Source organism: Sceloporus undulatus, chromosome 4 (genome assembly GCF_019175285.1).
Source record: "Sceloporus undulatus isolate JIND9_A2432 ecotype Alabama chromosome 4, SceUnd_v1.1, whole genome shotgun sequence".
Taxonomy (NCBI): Eukaryota; Metazoa; Chordata; class Lepidosauria; order Squamata; family Phrynosomatidae; genus Sceloporus; species Sceloporus undulatus.
Window position 1 is genome coordinate 239,233,990 of NC_056525.1, and position 17,237 is coordinate 239,251,226.

Genomic DNA, 17,237 nt, shown 5'->3' on the forward strand with positions numbered 1-17,237 from the left:
GCACCATTTTTGTTTCCTCAGAGAGTTGAGAGCACAGTAGAAATATCAGAATTTGCAAAAAGGGGAAAAAGTCTGAAATCTATAGAACTAATGAACTTTCTTCTAGTGAAACTTGTGAAAAGTGAAAAAAGTAAACCGAGCCAAAAAGCATGGATTAATTGTGTTGGCATTTATGAGTTGTTTTTCATTGTCAAAAAAAAGTGAGATGATGTCTTGCTTGTTTGGTATTTTAATTGTAAAATTGTTCCTGTAGCTTTTTGTAACTCTCTAGTACTTGGACTTCATGTTTTTTGAGAGCACTTTTGAAAGGCAGCATATAAAGAATTTTCTTGCTGTTTGCTGACTGTATTTATTATTAAGATCAAATCAGTGTCTGTTTCTATGAGTAAGACAATCTGGTGTGAGAGCTCTGGTGGGAAACAAACCATCTCACAGCTTAAAGGTTGGGGGTGGGGTCAATAGGTGCATGCTCATTTCATCCTGTCTGGGAAAGACCAAATGAATATACTTATGACAAGAATGGAAGGAATAGAAGGACCTGTTGTAGATATCCATAGACAGTTTGTCATTCAGGTACCAAAGACAAAATCAAGGGATGTCCAGGGTCAAAGAAGGATGCACACCAAAAACAAAAGCAAAACAAAACAACAGTGATAGAAACCTTGAGACCTCACAGAAAGATTTATTTACCATATAATCCATGAAGCGAGGCATGGTGTTTATTCAGGGCATACAACAAGAGAAATAATATCAAAGTCAAAGTGTGGATGTCTTTTGGTATCATGTTGCTGAAGGCATACATTGGCATCCCGTTTTTTGGGGGGAGGTATGTCATTAGCAACATGGCAACATGTTGCTCATAACATCTAGTCACAGCACTGCCATTTCAGAGCAGTGATCAAAATGAAAATGTTTAGTGCACTCGTAAGGGAGTATGTAAAGGGATCTTATAACACCTTTGAGACTAACAGAAAGAAAGACGTTGGTAGCATGAACTTTCTTAGACTTCAGCCTACTTCCTCAGATGCATGTAACATAGAACAAAAGACTTAGTGCACGCTTCCTCCTTTTGACAGAATAAATCATAGATTCCACATCTCTCTGTTACTACCTTAGGACAATGGATAGAAAAACAACTCAATAGGCAGTGCACTACTGGTGGAAAATTGGCTTGCAAGGATGATTGTGCCATCTGAGTGACATGTTCTGCTTGTCTGTAGAGTTCTTGGCACAAGGAACAAAACTATTTTGTTATGGGTGTGTAATTACTCAGCAGTGCCATTAATGCTGGGTCTTCCACAAATACTTGAAAACAGCTGAATATCTTAAGAATTTTTATCCATTTCCACATGGTCAGTTTTCAGCAAGGATTTCTGTTCTGTTTTCAGATGAAAGTAACAGTGATAGTATTTTTAGGGCACAACAATTAAAGTGGTTACATACGTTGTTGAAAAGAGGTTTGTTAGCTTAGGCAGAGCATTTCACTTTGTGAACATGTGTGTTCTGTCTCTGGATGATGAGTTGTTATGCCTTAGCCTCCTTTCTACCCCAACATTGTGCACATTGTAGGATGAACCTACATGGTGTATTTTTGTCTTCTGAACTATATGAGAATTTTTGTGGGGCTCAGAAAATACCCCATGAAGCCAAGTAAAGTGTGTAGGGGTTTTTTTTTTTTGTTTTTTTTTTAGCCATAGTGGATCTGAATCACTGAACAATGAAGTGCAATAAAATGATAAATAGGATTATTTTAAAATCCTGTTTCTCTGTGTTCTCTTTTCATTCTCAGGCTTGTTGGCATCCAAAGCTGTAAGTGCAGATGGTGCTGAAAAAAAGGAAGATACCAAACAAGCAGCTCCAGTCTTGGAGCAGGTATGAAATTGTAGTGTTTGATTCTTTTGCAAGGGTCCTACTGGAATGTACCATGGGAAATATCAGGTCCATGATGTTCACATTAACCTGCCAGACAGAAAGTGATGGGGGACTAAAGAACTATTTGTGTGTTTATAATTCTGCATACAAATGAAGGTAATGAAAGTAAGTCTGTGATCCTAAGGCTGCATAACATGGAAGCAGGTCCCTCTTTAAGGGGTTGACTTCTACTCTGTGCACTTAGAATTGAACAGCTTGGTCTCCCATATCATGGTTATCATTATTTTAATAAACAGACATCTTGAAAATTAGAGATGTCTGTCCCCAGGTACAATTTCATTATAGTTGAAACATTGCCCACAAGTGGCTTAGAAGACCCTTGACACAAATTAAATTTGTGGTTGTGACACAGGGTTTTTGACATCTAGCAAAACTTCTTTTGTAAGAAGTTTTCTTTGTAAGAATTGGTGTTGTAAACTTGTATGTGTTTTATGAAACTGTTCAATGAGCCATATCTTTTTTTGCTAGGATGTATATTTTTAATAAATATGAAAAAGGAGACATTGAAACATCATAGGGGGTTGGTTTGAGTCCACATCTAAAGTGGATGCAACCACATAACTCTCTAGCTTATTCTGTTCAGTTGAATTTTCTCTATCTGACATTTTGTGCATGACTGTGCCTACTAATAACAGGCCTAGATTAACCATGCTTGAAGGTTCAGCTTACATTACAGTTAACACATAGGAATGGCTTCTAGGAATGAGCCCATGTCTGAAAAATGCTAATTATGGGTTTATGGACATGTGCACACTATTCTCCCTTTCGTTGTTCCATTTCCTAGAATACTAAGATTCCATTGTTTAAAGTTTTGTAGTTTTTCCTACTTTCAGTGTTGAATAATATGTAGCCTGACTATACTATGTGAGATGACAGCCTGAGCACTTAATTGATAAGCTGACATACTGTCAGAGAGCATCAAAACCTCCAACTTGGAAATGGAAGTCTTTCTAGCCTGCAAAATTGAACTTTTGCTACCTTGTAGCTCTTTGTGATGAGAACTTTCCCAATCAGCAAACTCAGTATAGGTCACAGTCTGTTCAAGCATGCTGGGACCGGATGGTTCTTTTAAAGGATAAATACCTTCAGTCCAGGCAATCTCATTCTGGTATCTGATGCAAGTAACACTACATTTTCCCAGTATCATGGGAGAGATTGCTGGTACCTGCTTGCATACAGACAAACACACACACTACCCTTTCTTGGGTATAACATGTGAACCACTCATTTGCAGGTTAATTACAAGATGTAGGCAGTGACATCCTGTCTGTTTTTGAAGCTTTTGAACTCAACAGGAAACAAAAAGCAAGCATTTGTTTTTGTGTAATTCTGACTTCATTCATATAGGCTACAAACTCCTGCAGTGGTCCTCCAAACGCTGTTGGCCTGCTATGTGAATGAGTGGAGACAGCCATACAGTGAAGTCACAGACGCATGTGTTTGGATTTTGGTGTGCACTGGAATCATGTCCATAAATAACCATGTGGCTGTGCCCACAACACGTTCAGCGCTTTTCAGGCATAAGTGGCTCAAAGAAGGGTTTTTATGTGTTGGTGAATTCTCCCAAAAGGTTTGCTAAAGAAACCTAAATTTAAAGATATGTTTATTTATTCAGATCAGAGAATTAACATTGCTTTTTATGTGGCTTTTTTGTTGTCTTTAGTGGGTAGCATTTTTCAAAGATTCACCCTTTAAAGAGTGCTTTTTTTCAACCACTCTGTTCATGCCAACCCTTTTTGAAAACTTACTTTCACACTGTGACCCCTAATCAGATTGAAAGTATCTATACAAGCAACGTCATCATTGCAAATACTTCCCCCCCCCATTAACTCTTTGCTGGTCCTGGGAGCACACTCTTATGGTACGTGTGGCTTTTACACAACTGGTTTAGATTTAACAACTGAACCTGGGTTTAGGAATTAAGCCATGTTAAGTCATGTTACTGTATAGATTTCCCCCTGCCCCTGACAACTGGTTTTGGTGAGGTGTTTGACTACCAGCAAGGTGAAAATGATATTGGCGACTCCTCTCATTTCTCAGGTCCCTCTTTTCATTTTAACTTTGATTGGCAGCTGTCAAAACTCTGTGTCTGTATAGGGGTTGTTTATTTTGGGAAACAATCAGTATGATTTCACAATTTGTTCTTGATCACTAAACTAGGGTTCAGTTATAAGTCTTGACTGGGCCTGAAGGGCCATTTCTTAACTCACTGTGTTGTCAACGCGTTGTCACAATATTTCTATGTAAAAGTGGATCGTATATTGCCATACAGCACAGCTTCTAAGGGTAGTACCACAATCTGCAAAGAATTCAAGGCTTCCAACAAAAATAGCAGCCTGATATTGATGAATTCTTTCCATCTGAATAATGTCTGGCTCAGTAGTCTTCAAACCTTCATATCCAAGAAGCATCTTTAGTCCCATCCTGCAAGATGAGAGTCAAATGTGATTTTTTAAAAAAATGTTCTCACCCATCTTTTTTGTTTGTTTGTTTGTTTTCTTTATCTGCTTTCTACTTCTCCTCTTTCCCCATCTCTTAAAAAGAAAAGAAATCAAACATTAAAAAGTGTATGGTGGTGGCACTTCAGCACGGCCCAGTTGTCAATCATAACCTATTTATCTAAGATTGCTGTTTCAGATCAATACGACCTGGTTTCTATATGCCTTTCCCTATCCTTGCTGTAGAGCATTGACTTTTTGCTAGCAATGACAGGAAAACACACATTGCAAATGCCAGAGGGTCATGTAGTAAGCTGTACATTACAGAAAATTTGGGTTATGCAGAAGAACACAACACAGGAGTTGTATTTTTCTGGTAGCAAACTCACATATATATATGTAATGTGTAGTTTTGCTCTTACATTTTGTATATATTAAGGATAAAGGCTGCTGACTGCAACCTACCTGTTCAATTTTAGACCTCATAAAATCAGAGGTGCTGGAAGGCACTCAAAGTGTAAAACCTCTGCCATTAAGTCAGTGTCTCTCATGCATTGCTTTGCCGCTCTGCACACAATTTCCTGTTCCTTACAAAGTACAGACTGTAATTCAACATACTAGTCTACATAATTACATAATCCAGGCCATAGTAATGAAAAGCAGAAAATATTTCTCACCAAATGTGCCTGCCAACATACAATGGAAAAACAATCTTTAGTAGTATCTCTGTGTATATATACCCTAGGAAATGGTTTGAAATATTGCAGCCAGTTTCCTTCCACGGTGTGCTACTTCCAGAGATGCAACAAAAGAGTTAAATGCATTTTATTTATCGACTCTTCAGCAGTGCAGTTTTTAACTCACCAAGCAGAGTCGCCAGTGAAATGATGTCAATTTTGCAAACTTTCCTTACCTTTTTTATTTTTGGTAAGCAACATAATATAGAGCACACTGTACATTTTAAACTAAAATTTGTTGTTCCTATTTCTGTTGGAAGTTACCAAAACTACATCAAGTTATTATATTGCAAATTTACAGCCCACCAAATGTTTCTCTGCAAAAAATTAAATTATGTAATTTTTGAAGTGTCTAGAAACCAAATTTGAGCTTTCCTATTTTGAGTAGGAAAAGTTATGAATTTGTGCAATTTTTGAAATTAAAATAACATTTATTACTAACCCAGTTGAAAAAAATAATGGATGAGTAAAAAGACCTCAGAGGCCCTGTGCAGATGTATCACTGGCTTTAAGCAAACAATGTCATGATAACTGAGAGTTAGAAATGAATGCTTCAGAGCAGTCTCTGCCCTATTCTGGTGTTAGTCACAGTTTTAAAGTTACATGTTTACAGATGCAAACTGGTTTCCTTTTAGACCAGAGAACTTGCTAATAAATTTATGTAGGATTTCAAACCATGGTTAAAAAACATCCTGGTAAGCATTCCTGATAGTTGGTGTCAGTGCATATACAACAAAACCATGGTTAATGCTTGAATGGGGCAAGGGAGTGTTTTCATTCATTGAAGCTGTCTTCAAACTTACAGTCCATGTTTGTGAAAAGACAGCAGTACATCTATCCTGGGCCAGAATCGCTTAGCAATGGCCAAGCGATTTACAGTCTATAGCATTTACAGTTTAAAATGTGTCTCGTTTTTTTAAAAAAGTGTAATGTGAAAGAGACCTTCAGGGTCAACAGTCTTATTAACTGTTGATTAATCTCTTCCCCCTCTCTGGTTTACAACTGTTCTAAACCTAAACCCTCAGGTTACACAATGCAGGTACAGTAATCTATTTAACTGTATTAGGGTTGGGCCATGTTGTATTTACCTTTGAACAACATCTGCTTAGATGAATGAATAACATTCATTAAGGTATTTTTTTAATGTTTAATTTTGTCCTTGTTAAGAGGTTAAGCACCTTATTAGAACAAGTTTTAAAATCTTGTTTTAAATAATTTTGTAACTTTGAAAGTAATGGTTGCTGTAGTGCTGTCTTTCACACATGTGAAGATAAACAATAAAATCATTTATTTACAATTTATGGCTCTAATGAATTTCTGGTAATTTTCTTAATCAGCATAGATGTATTCTACAGTTCTTCTGCTGTTTGTTTGAGATAATTGTGCTCAGTATGCATGAATAACTGGTTCAATGATAAGAGGTGGATAACAACTGAGGAAGATGTTTCACACTTCCAATACTTTATGTGGTACTTCCAGAATCACACTAAGTGTGGCTTGTTATTATTTGGACCATGAGTGGATACCTTCCAGGGTTTTGTACAGATGCAAATGCACCCTGTCCTATCTTGGAGCCCAGAACTTTAAACACAACTTTAAATCATTTTATGGTTGTTGCTATTGTCCTGTTTACTATCTACCCCAAGCCAGTGATTCTGCTACTGATACGGAGGATTGTGGTGTATGGTTTGGGAAGACTACCTGGTTTGGTTTGGAAGTTGTCTGTTCCTGATATGTTACTTTGAATGTTTGGACCCACTGAAAAAGAATGGTGTCATTCAATACCCAAAATGATTTTCTTACATACAAAGTTTTCAAAGTTGAAGAAGAGTCTCAGATTATGAATGTGTTTGTTTTGTGACGTTTAGTGTTTTATTTTTTTAAAAATACAATATATCCCTGAATTTCTCCAGTGATTTCACAAAGGGCTTTAATAATCTTATGTGGTAGATGGAACAATGTTTAAATGCTAAGGAAAATATTTTTCTACCTATAAACCTAAAAAGCCAGTGTTTCTAAAATTGCCTCCTCCCCACACCTATGTATGGACAACTATGGAGACAGTCACATTTAAAAATGTGTTATTCTCCCCCCACCCCACCCCACATCTTCATAAGCCTACTGCTGTTACAGTTTTCTTTCATTTTCTTTCTTTCTTTCTTTTGGTAGAGCTGACAATTTAATTAACAAGTTTTTCACTTGTGATATCCTTATTGTGACATCCAAATTGCTATGCTGAAAAAACACAAAACAGTTCAAATCATTGTTGGTTTTAAATAGTAAAGGGACTCTGCTGACCTCTTCATGTCTTGTATTCAGACTGAACAAAATTTGTGGGGAAGCATGGGCATTTGTTTAATTTTTAGAAGCAAATTATTTGACCTTATTATATTGGTTATGATAAGATAGAAGTAAGACAAAATTTGGATTTGTAAAGGAGATACTAGGATCTTTGGAGGAATCAGTATGAGAACTGAAGAGCTGTTTAAAGCCTTGCATCCTGATCCAGTTATCTCTTTTTTGTTGAGAGTGAACCCATCTGCACTTGCAGAAGCATGGATTTTCAGATCAGCCTTCCTTGGTTGAAACAAATCAATAATCGGTTCAAAGAGAGAGAGAGAGCTATGGAGGCATATCATTGTGCCAGTTACCTTAAACAGATTGCTGGATTGAGATGATGGTCTTTGTCTGAGTCCCTTTTACAGTATTGACTTTCTTACTTTAAAAAAAAAAAACCCTTTGTTTGTTTTTTTCCTGAAAATGTGCTATTGTGTTAAATATTAAAGTTATTCTTTTTTTTAAAAAAAAAACAACTCAAAGTAGAATAAAAGAGCTGCTATGAAGAAATTGCAATAAAAGTATCAATTTCTTATTATTTATTCAGGAGATATCACCTAAGCCTCAAAGTCAGAAAAAAAATGAAGCTGATATTAGCAGTTCTGCCAACATTCAGAAATCTGCACTGTTGTCCTCAACTTTGTCTTCAGGAAAGGCTCGCAGCAAGAAATGCAAACAAGAATCTGGAGATTCTGCAGGGTGTATAAAGCCCCTTAAATCACCAATTTCCCCAGAATTAATACGAGTGGAGGATTTGACCCTGGTCTCCCAGCTTCCTTCTTCTGTGATTAATAAAACTAGTGAGCACAGACATTTTAAAACATACCATAATTATTTATTACAGTCATATTGGCAAGTAATTATCATTTGGGAATGTTATTGTTCTCTCTGAATGTGACTTGTTTATAACTAGCTCGGTTTTCTAAGAAAAAAGAAATTGAAATACAAGTAAACTGCAACCTAGGGTAGTACAGTCTTGTGAATGAACACACCAGAGTTGCTGCCCAAAAAGAATATTTAGCATCCATCTTAGTAATTTCTTGCACATTGACTACCCAAAAGGGGAAAATAAAAGATCAGTGAGTTTTAGTTGCAGTTTGCAAGGGTTGCAGAGCTCCCTGGAGGCACCTTTTTGTTATTTGCTCCAGTGACAGCCCAATGCAAAACTGAAATAACTGTTCATTTTAAGCACATGGTATGGCATATGAAATTGCACTGTAGAAATGTCCTTGCACATTGATGGAAAATTCAACCCAAGAGCACAACTCTTCACATAACATGAAACATCAAAGTCTACAACTGACCTGATGGAGGACCGAATTCTTCAAAAAGAGAAGACAAATCACTCTCATGTTTTTGTCCCTTCCCTCCTTTTCTTTCCCCCAACCCTCTCTTGGAAAGATTCTGCTGGCATGATGCACCTGCTGGAGCTACATCCTTTGTGTTAATCTTTTTCTTCCAGTTCTGGTGCAACAGGAAGCAAGTATGAAGGCCACTTTCTGGGAAAAGAGTCTACAAGAGGCTTAGATGAGGCCTGGGAAATGTGCAGAACATCAAGAAAGTTCCAACCAATGAAATGTCTGCCATTTTAGATGTGCATCTGTTTGACCTGTAAAGAAAGGAAGATAGTGTTCTCTTTTCCCCATAATGTATCAGACAGACCACATTAGTTTTCTCTTGATCCTTGAAATTAGAGAATGTGGGTTCTTGTGTAGAGGAATGAACTAGAGAATGCAGGGTTCTGTTACACACTACCCTAGATTTTTTGCTTCATTTGTTAAAAGTGGCAAAAGGAAGCATGAAAACAGCTTTTTTTTTTCTTTTAACAATGTGTATTCAGCAGAAGATAATTTAACATACAGTCAGCTATAATCACATTGTTATAAGTTCCATTGATTTCAAGGGGACTTAAATCTAGGTTTGGCTGAATTGTGCAGTTAGCATTCTTATCTGAGCAAGAAAGAGGGTGGGAGAACCAGTTTACTTAAATGAACTATTCTTTCTGTTTGCACCAAAATGTTTCACGTGTAATTTTTCTAAATCTTCCCTCATTAAATGTTACCATCCACACTTGTTGCAATAGCACATGATGTCGGTAAGTAACCTTCACTGAGGATGATTTGCACTTTTTAAAGTTGAAAGTTAGCAGAATATTGAAAATGTTTAATCTGGAAATGTTGATCTAGGTTTGCTTAAGATGGTTCCCTTTTGTAGATAATGTAACTGTTTGTAGAAGTCTTCCTTCCCTTTCTCACATTTTTGTTTTTAAGCCCAAACAATTTTTAAATCACAAGACCACTTCACCTATGATAATCACTCCTTTTAATTTTTGAAGTGGTTCTATGAATGTCGATAAGTGGAAATGAACTACATTGGGTACCTTCTTTCCTAAACATTAAAGTTTTATTATGTGCCATATGGAAGAGTTTAGCATATGCTTAAGACTTTTCCATGTACATTAATGCAGTGTCAAAATGCTTAATTTAGATGGATTGGTCCCATTGTAGTCATTTCAATAAAACATCCAAATACTTGAATGGTACCGAAAGGACCTATATGACTGTTCCTGTCCCACAGAACTTCCACATGAATATCTCTGTGGCTAAATCAGATCTATCATTACTTACCCATATATCCATAAATATGATATTGTTTCAAGATGTCTAGTAAGCATAAAATATTGCATTATCAGAGAGCTTGGGCAAAAAAGCAAAGTTCTAATGTTCCAGAGCTAATAATCTAATTTTAGGACTTGCTTAGTGAGTGCTATAATGATACTAGAATGCTTTATATTAATGATTCCTTGGTATATTACAGAGGATGCCACATTGAATCCAGTATCTACTAATTACACCTTAGTCACATTGAAATAGAAGTTTTACACCACTTTAACTGCCATGGCTCCGTGCTGTGGAATCCTGGGATTTGTAGTTTATTGTGGCACCAGAGCTGTCTGAAGGAGAAGGCTAAATATATCGCAGACATCACATCCCAGAATTCCATAGCACTGAGCCATGGCAGTTAAAGTGGAGCCAAACTGCATTACTTCTGCAGTGCAGATGCAGCCATGACCATTTAATTTGGATCCAGTACACCATGTTTATATTTCAAGCATATTGTTAGAGCATTGCTTACACTCTTATTAGAGATAGGGTGAAAATCCTCTGGTCCCCTTTTTACTATGAACATGCCTACTGTCACATGTTTAAATATGCAAATCAGAGCTCGTTTATTTTTGTACATTTGCACTATGTGGATAGAATTGCATAGTTTAGGGGGAAATACACAGTGCATATTAACAAAAATGTTTAAAGTTGAGCAGAGCCTTTAGGGCTGAAGGGCGGAGTATAAATACTGTAAATAAATAAAATAATCATTTTGGAAAATCCTTTGCCATAATGTCTACATTAGGCAAGAATTGCATATAATATTCAAAATCCAGCATACTGTTAGAACATAATTTGCCAGCATATTTATGCCATCTGGATGACAGACACATATCCTTCTTAACTACTTCCCCAGGTATACAACACCAGCTGGGATTTTTAGTTGGAGCTCTGTGTTTTCAACCATTGCAGCTTTGTTCCTTCCTCTGCTAATCTGCTGTGGGATGCAACCAAGTTCATTTTAGCTGCCCTAATGTACCAGGAGAAGGAACACACTTCATCTCCAGAGTGAGGATGCTTTGTCTCTGGGAATGGCAGGACAACCAGAAATTGCCTAGGCATGCTCCTGAAACTTAATGGCATCCAAGGTGGCAGAGCTATTGTGCACTTAGACCAAGGGCAGTTGTGCAAAAATACACAGGATACATTGTCACAATAAGTCCCAGATATACAGGTATAACCAACAGTTATATCTTCATATGTCACAAAAAGAATTCATACAAAATGTCTGTGAGTACATACAGGCCTTTTATTTTTTAAAAAAGTCAAAGGTTTGGGCAAACCAAATCCTAAAATAGCAAAAATAAACAAAAAACCCAACACAGATTTGACCTAATACATATTTCCCTCCTTCAATTCAAGCAGAATTCAGAAAGCTTTCAAGCAATTAAAATCATGATCAATATTTATGCAACAATTAAGGAAACAAAACATAATTTAGGTTTTATAATTAATTCATTTATGACAGAACTAAGTAAAATAACTGTAATAAGTTATTTTAATAATAAGAAGAAAAACAATGTTTTTCTTAGTTTCTAGAAAGATCCCACAGAGCATTCATGATGGATCTTCCAGGGAGGCCTATAGTACTATTTTATAGAAGAAGGAACAGAAAGACTTATGAATGGAGTGTTTATTGATTTTTATTTAAACTGGGCATGTTATGACTTGGTATACTCTGCACTTTCGACATCTTAAAGTTTAACCAAACAGTTGAAAGGACCTAAGGGTCAGAAAAAACATCAATCAGTGAGCTTTGATTTATTAATAATTATCTTTACCTTTTTTTGTGGAAGATCTTCTTGTTTATAAACAAACTACAATCACACAATTTATTTTCAAATAAACTTTTAATTATAAGGGGATTATACTCAGTGGTTAACTTCCCAAAATTTTTCTTCTGCATTTTGATAGGCCTCACTTGTTTATACAGGTTGAGTCTCCCTTATCCAAAATGCTTGTGACCAGAGGTTTTGGATTTTAGATTTTTTTGGATTTTAGAATATTTGCATAGACATAATGAGATAACTTAGAGATGGGACCCAAGTCTAAATGTGGAATTCATTTATGTTTCATGTACACCTCATTATACATATAGCCTGGATGTACTTCTATACATAATAATTTTGTGCATGAAGCAAAGTTTGTGTACACTGAACCCTTAGAAAGCAAAGGTATCCTCTCAAGACACCCATGTGGACAATTTTGGAGTATTTTGTATTTTGGAATTCTGGCTAAGGGAGGCTCAACCTGTACTTAAAGAAGGAGGCACTGGGATAGATGGGAACCACTTAGGACAGATTTCTTACAATCATCTATAAAATACTAGAGTAAGTCATTGATCTGTATCTACCTCATGAACATGCAAGGTCTCTTTTTAGGTCCATCACAACCAGTGAATGCCCTTAAATCCTTCAAAAATAGCCAGCGGAGACGAAGATCACAACGATTTTTGACTGGTTCGTTGCCTCATGATTCTCTAGAAAAAGTTCCTTCTCCCTCTCCAGTCACTGATGGAAAAGTGTTCTCCATCAATGTCCCAAATCAGCCGCGAGCATTACTGGAGGGTAATGTATTTCAATCTAATTAAAGAACCAGAGAGAAACCCAAGTATTAAAAATAAGACTCTTACAAGACATTCTGCACCTAACAAGAACGCTTGACCAATAGATGAGATTTATGTCATTTTTTGTGTGTAACTCAGCAATCCCAAAAAACACAGTGCTTTGCTGTAGTTAATCCTCTGTTCTTTCTTTTACATAGTTCCCAATGTTGCTCATATGTCACTTGAGAAGCGTGGACTGGGTCTTCCTCTTGACTTAAGCCGTAACTTGGATACTTCAGCATTATTAACCACCGAGACCGCTTTCCACAGTGACCTCTCCAGTAAAGAGAAGGAAGATAATCAGATGGTTGTATGTCATTCTTATAAGGCAGTAACTGATGGCAAAATAGTTCCAGTAGCATCAGGTAAAATTTGTCACCTTTTGAGAGTACGTTAGATATATTTGAGTCATACAACAAACTCTAGACCACTTGTAATATTTCTGAATGTACATCTCTGGAGTAGTCTACATCCAAGTGTACTATGCAAATTGATGTACATTTTCACACATTTGCATTGACAGTTAATTGTCTTGATTTTCTATGCAAATTTGCATCTGTTCACCCTCCCTCTGCCAAAAATGTGCAGCCATCCTCAAAGCCTTTTTCCATGGAATTTTTTTGGGGGGAGGGGCAAAAAAGCCAGACCTGCTAATTGTATATGGCTAGATCACATTCTATTCAATTAGAATGAGGAGTATTTAAAATATGTAGATGAGTCCTCTAACCCATTGAAATCAGAGTTGGAAGGGGCCTCACTGAGTCTAACCCGGTAAATGCAGACTTTCCAGCTAAAGTATCCCCAGCAGGTAGTAACTAGAAATCCAGTATGTGAATGTGATAACCCTATGTTTGCAACATTCTTAGGTACGTACACCAAGGAGCTAAGATTCTTTAAATCTGTGTGCTGGCAACCCCCAAAGCATCCATTTTAATTTTAATCATGATTGTGCTTGTGTTTGAGATAGACATTGATATTAAGTAGTTCTCCATGATCCTGTTTACACATTTGGAGAATTTTTGAAGTAACAGTGTTGGAACTCACTTAAATCTCAGATGTTGACTTGCTTGGCTGATGTTAGCCCAGCCACATGCACAATCATTCAAGATAATAGAATCATAGAATTGGAAGGGGCTTCAAGGGTTAGTTGAGTTCCCTTTCATGGAGATTATTTGACTAAAACACTTCTGAAGATTCCCATCTAACCTTCATTTCAAGACCTCCTAAGGAGGAGAGTCCACCACCCTCTGAAGCTGTCTATTTCATGGTTGAATAGTTCTTAAAGTAAATAAATTCTTCCAGATGTTGCGGTGGAATCCACTGGTAATTTGAATCAGTTGCATGTGTTCTAGTCGCTAGAACAGCAGAAAACAAGCTTACTCCATCTTCTATGTGACATTCCTTCAGATGTTTCAAGTTAGCATTCATGTCATATCTCAGTCTTCTCCAAGCAAAACATACCCAGCTCCCTGAGGTGTTCTTTATAAGGCTTGGTTTCCAGACCTTTACTGTCTTAGTCATCTTCCTGTTAAGAGAGCCTTTGTGGTGTAGTAGTTAGAGTGCTGGATTATAAATTTGGAGACAAGGATTTGAATCCCCCTGAGCCATGGAAATGCAAAGGGTGACCTTGAGCATTTCAAATTCTCTCAGCCTCAGGAAAATAAAGGCAAAGCCCTCTGAACAAATCTTGCCAAGAAAACTCCATGATAGGTTCACTTTAGTCAGAAATGATTTAAAGACACACAACAACAATTACACTCTCCTGTGGACACACTCCAGCTAGTCAATATCATTCTTGAATTGTGGAGCCCAGAACTGGATGCAGTATTTCAGATGAGGTCTGAAGAAGCAGAATACAGTGGCACTGCTACTTTCTCCAATCTGCTCATATTGATGCGGCCTAGAATGGTATGGCTGCTGCATCACAATGTTGACTCATGTTTAGCTTGTGGTCTAGTAAGACCCCCTAGATGATGAAGAATAGGCAACAGAGAACACATAAGGAGACTTCAGTCTGTCCTAAATACCTTAAAGGCACCAGATACCATTTGATCTTGGAAGCCAAGCAGGGTCAGCCCTGGTTACTGCTTGGATGGCAGACTGCCAGGAAATACCAGGTGCTGTAGGCAGTATTTTAAATCTTACTCTTGGTCTTTTGCCAAATAAAAGATGACATATCCTTCTGCCACTTTAAATGGCACATTGTTTAATATAGTAAGAACAGATTGAAATAAAAAACAACATTTTTTTCTGCCTAACAATACTTTTAAACAGAGTATTGAGGAAAGAACGTCTTATCTGCTGTGCTGGTTTGCAGGAGTCATTTCTTCCCATGCTGGTCATTTTCATTCTTAACACCTCTTTATGCTGGGCATGCTGGGCAGAAAATCTTAAATTAGTACTCTCTTAATAGCTTTTTAGTGCTGATGATCTCATGCAAGTTTGGTCATAATCACATTCAAGGAACCACTGCTAAGTTGAATTTGGTAACTACAAGGTGACATAAACTGACATTGCTTTTCATAGACAAAGCAAATGAACTTTTAGTTATTTACTTCCAAGATATATTAATTACTCTACAGCTTTACGTTTTCAGGTTGACTTAAAAAAGCAGACACAGAAATCTAGCACTTACTCAAAGGAATAATGAGCATAAGATGGGGAGAGGTTGTTTATTTGTTTCCTTTATGTCTCTCTTTGATATTTTCAGATCTAGATACATAAATGGAACTTCTATGGCATATGTATTAGGATGAAATGTGAAGTTTGTATAGTGAGATGTGCAGAACTGTGATGAAGAGCTTAAGAAGACAATAAAGTTATTTTCTATGAACCAGGGTTGTCAAATCAGGTTAATTGAAGGGCCATTGAGGCCCCGAAATGTGGGAATAAATTTCTGTGAATTCAGTGTTCAGGTGGAAATAATCGATATGAGGCACATCAAGGATCTCAGCTTTGCAGTTCTCTTTGGATGTGCCTAACTTACTTCACACACTTGAAGTTCTTCAAGTAATAGATTTCACAGTTAACCCAGGGTTGATGACACTTCCATAGGCATAAATGTATCTTCAGTATATTTGGAATTAGATCTATATAATGAACTTATATATAAAATTTGTATTTCACACCCTGGGATTCCTATGCATGCATGATTCACTTAGGTTGTGATTCTTGTCTTGTGCTTCAGAAGGGCAACACATTTGGATCCCTAAATCCTCTGTGCAGAATTGGGTTTTTTAGGTTATTTCTGTTAATAAAAGGGAAATTATTTTGTCAGTTTCCCTTGAGTAGTGGATCCTCTGATCCAGTGTGAGAGATGGTGTAGGGTGAAGTCAAAGAAAGACTCTCCATCCATCGAAGGATCACCACAACTTTTTGTTTGTATATTGGGAGGGGGTTGGAGGGTTGTTGCTGTTTTTATATAGTTCTTGCTGTTTTTATATTGTTTTTAACGTGTATGTACACTGCTATGATCTAAAAAAGGAATAGCAGTATATAAATAAAATAATAAAAATAAATATAACATATGAAAGAAGGGCATCCTTCTAATTGCACAGATATGAATCTGGATCCAAGTCATACTCTTTATACATCATCCTTTAACATCAGCATCTGAGTAGGATGCCTTACTACTTAGTGTTTGCAACCAAGAAAATTAACACCCTCTCACCAGTTGTGCCTATGCTAAGCTTCCATTTCCTTTCTTGCATAGGAACAGTGAAAACAGAGAGAAAAATAAAGTTGGAAGAGAGATGCTCGTCGTTGCTTGGTATGAACAAAAATAATAATATATTTTAAGCAAAATGTTCAATGAACAAGAGCGTAGCCTATCACTTACCTTTTATTGTTTAATATTCTTTTAGATGTAAGTGTTCATCTGTTTTTAATGCCTTTAAGGCAATCAGGGTGGGTTTTTTCTGTTTAGGCTTGGCAGGTTGTTTTATATGTTAAACTATATACTTTTGGAGACTGAAATATGCATATTGAAGGAAGACATTTAAGGATACAAGGTTGGTAACTAGTGTTTTGAACAGCAGGGACAAAGTGCTTTAGCTTATCTCTCTTGCCATGTATGGCTGTTTATTTGCTGATGTTAAAATTAGGGTTTGTAAGCATTGGTGTTACTGTATTATTTTTGCTATTGCTGTGTTTTGTTTAATAAATATCTTTCCCAATTGCAATTTAGGTAAAAGGAAGGAGAAAGATATAGAAAAAAAAGAGAAGAAAGAAAAAGATCATAAGTCAAAACAGAAAAAGAAGAAGAAGAAAAAGAAGAAATCAAAGCAGCATGGTACAATTAGAATACAATATTAAGCTTACTTTTCTCTCCCCTCCCTCCACAAAATAATCCCACAAACGTTTGCTTTTTTTGTCTGTAGTATCAGGGGTATGAAGTTAACATTCGTATCTTATGGGTTTTCAATACAACCCTGATTTTCATAAAATCAAAAGTTGTCCTTAGTTTTGTTTCTGGTAGTTGTATCTGCTAGTTCAGTTGAGGTGCAATCTATTGCAAAAGTGG

The 17,237-nt window shown here is 36.7% G+C and overlaps 1 protein-coding gene across 4 annotated transcripts in view; it reads left to right on the forward strand.

Moving 5' to 3' along the window:
* Positions 1-17,237, forward strand: part of PHF20L1 (PHD finger protein 20 like 1) — a 64,127-nt gene that overhangs the window by 30,384 nt on the left and 16,506 nt on the right. For 2 of the 4 annotated variants that reach the window (XM_042461950.1, XM_042461951.1), the window contains 6 exons: positions 1,790-1,872; positions 7,992-8,244; positions 12,492-12,677; positions 12,874-13,080; positions 16,428-16,484; positions 16,902-17,006. In XM_042461950.1, coding sequence (XP_042317884.1) covers positions 1,790-1,872; positions 7,992-8,244; positions 12,492-12,677; positions 12,874-13,080; positions 16,428-16,484; positions 16,902-17,006 — 891 coding nt within the window. The remainder of the gene's footprint in view (positions 1-1,789; positions 1,873-7,991; positions 8,245-12,491; positions 12,678-12,873; positions 13,081-16,427; positions 16,485-16,901; positions 17,007-17,237) is intronic. The other 2 variants (XM_042461952.1, XM_042461953.1) reach the window with 2 other exon arrangements.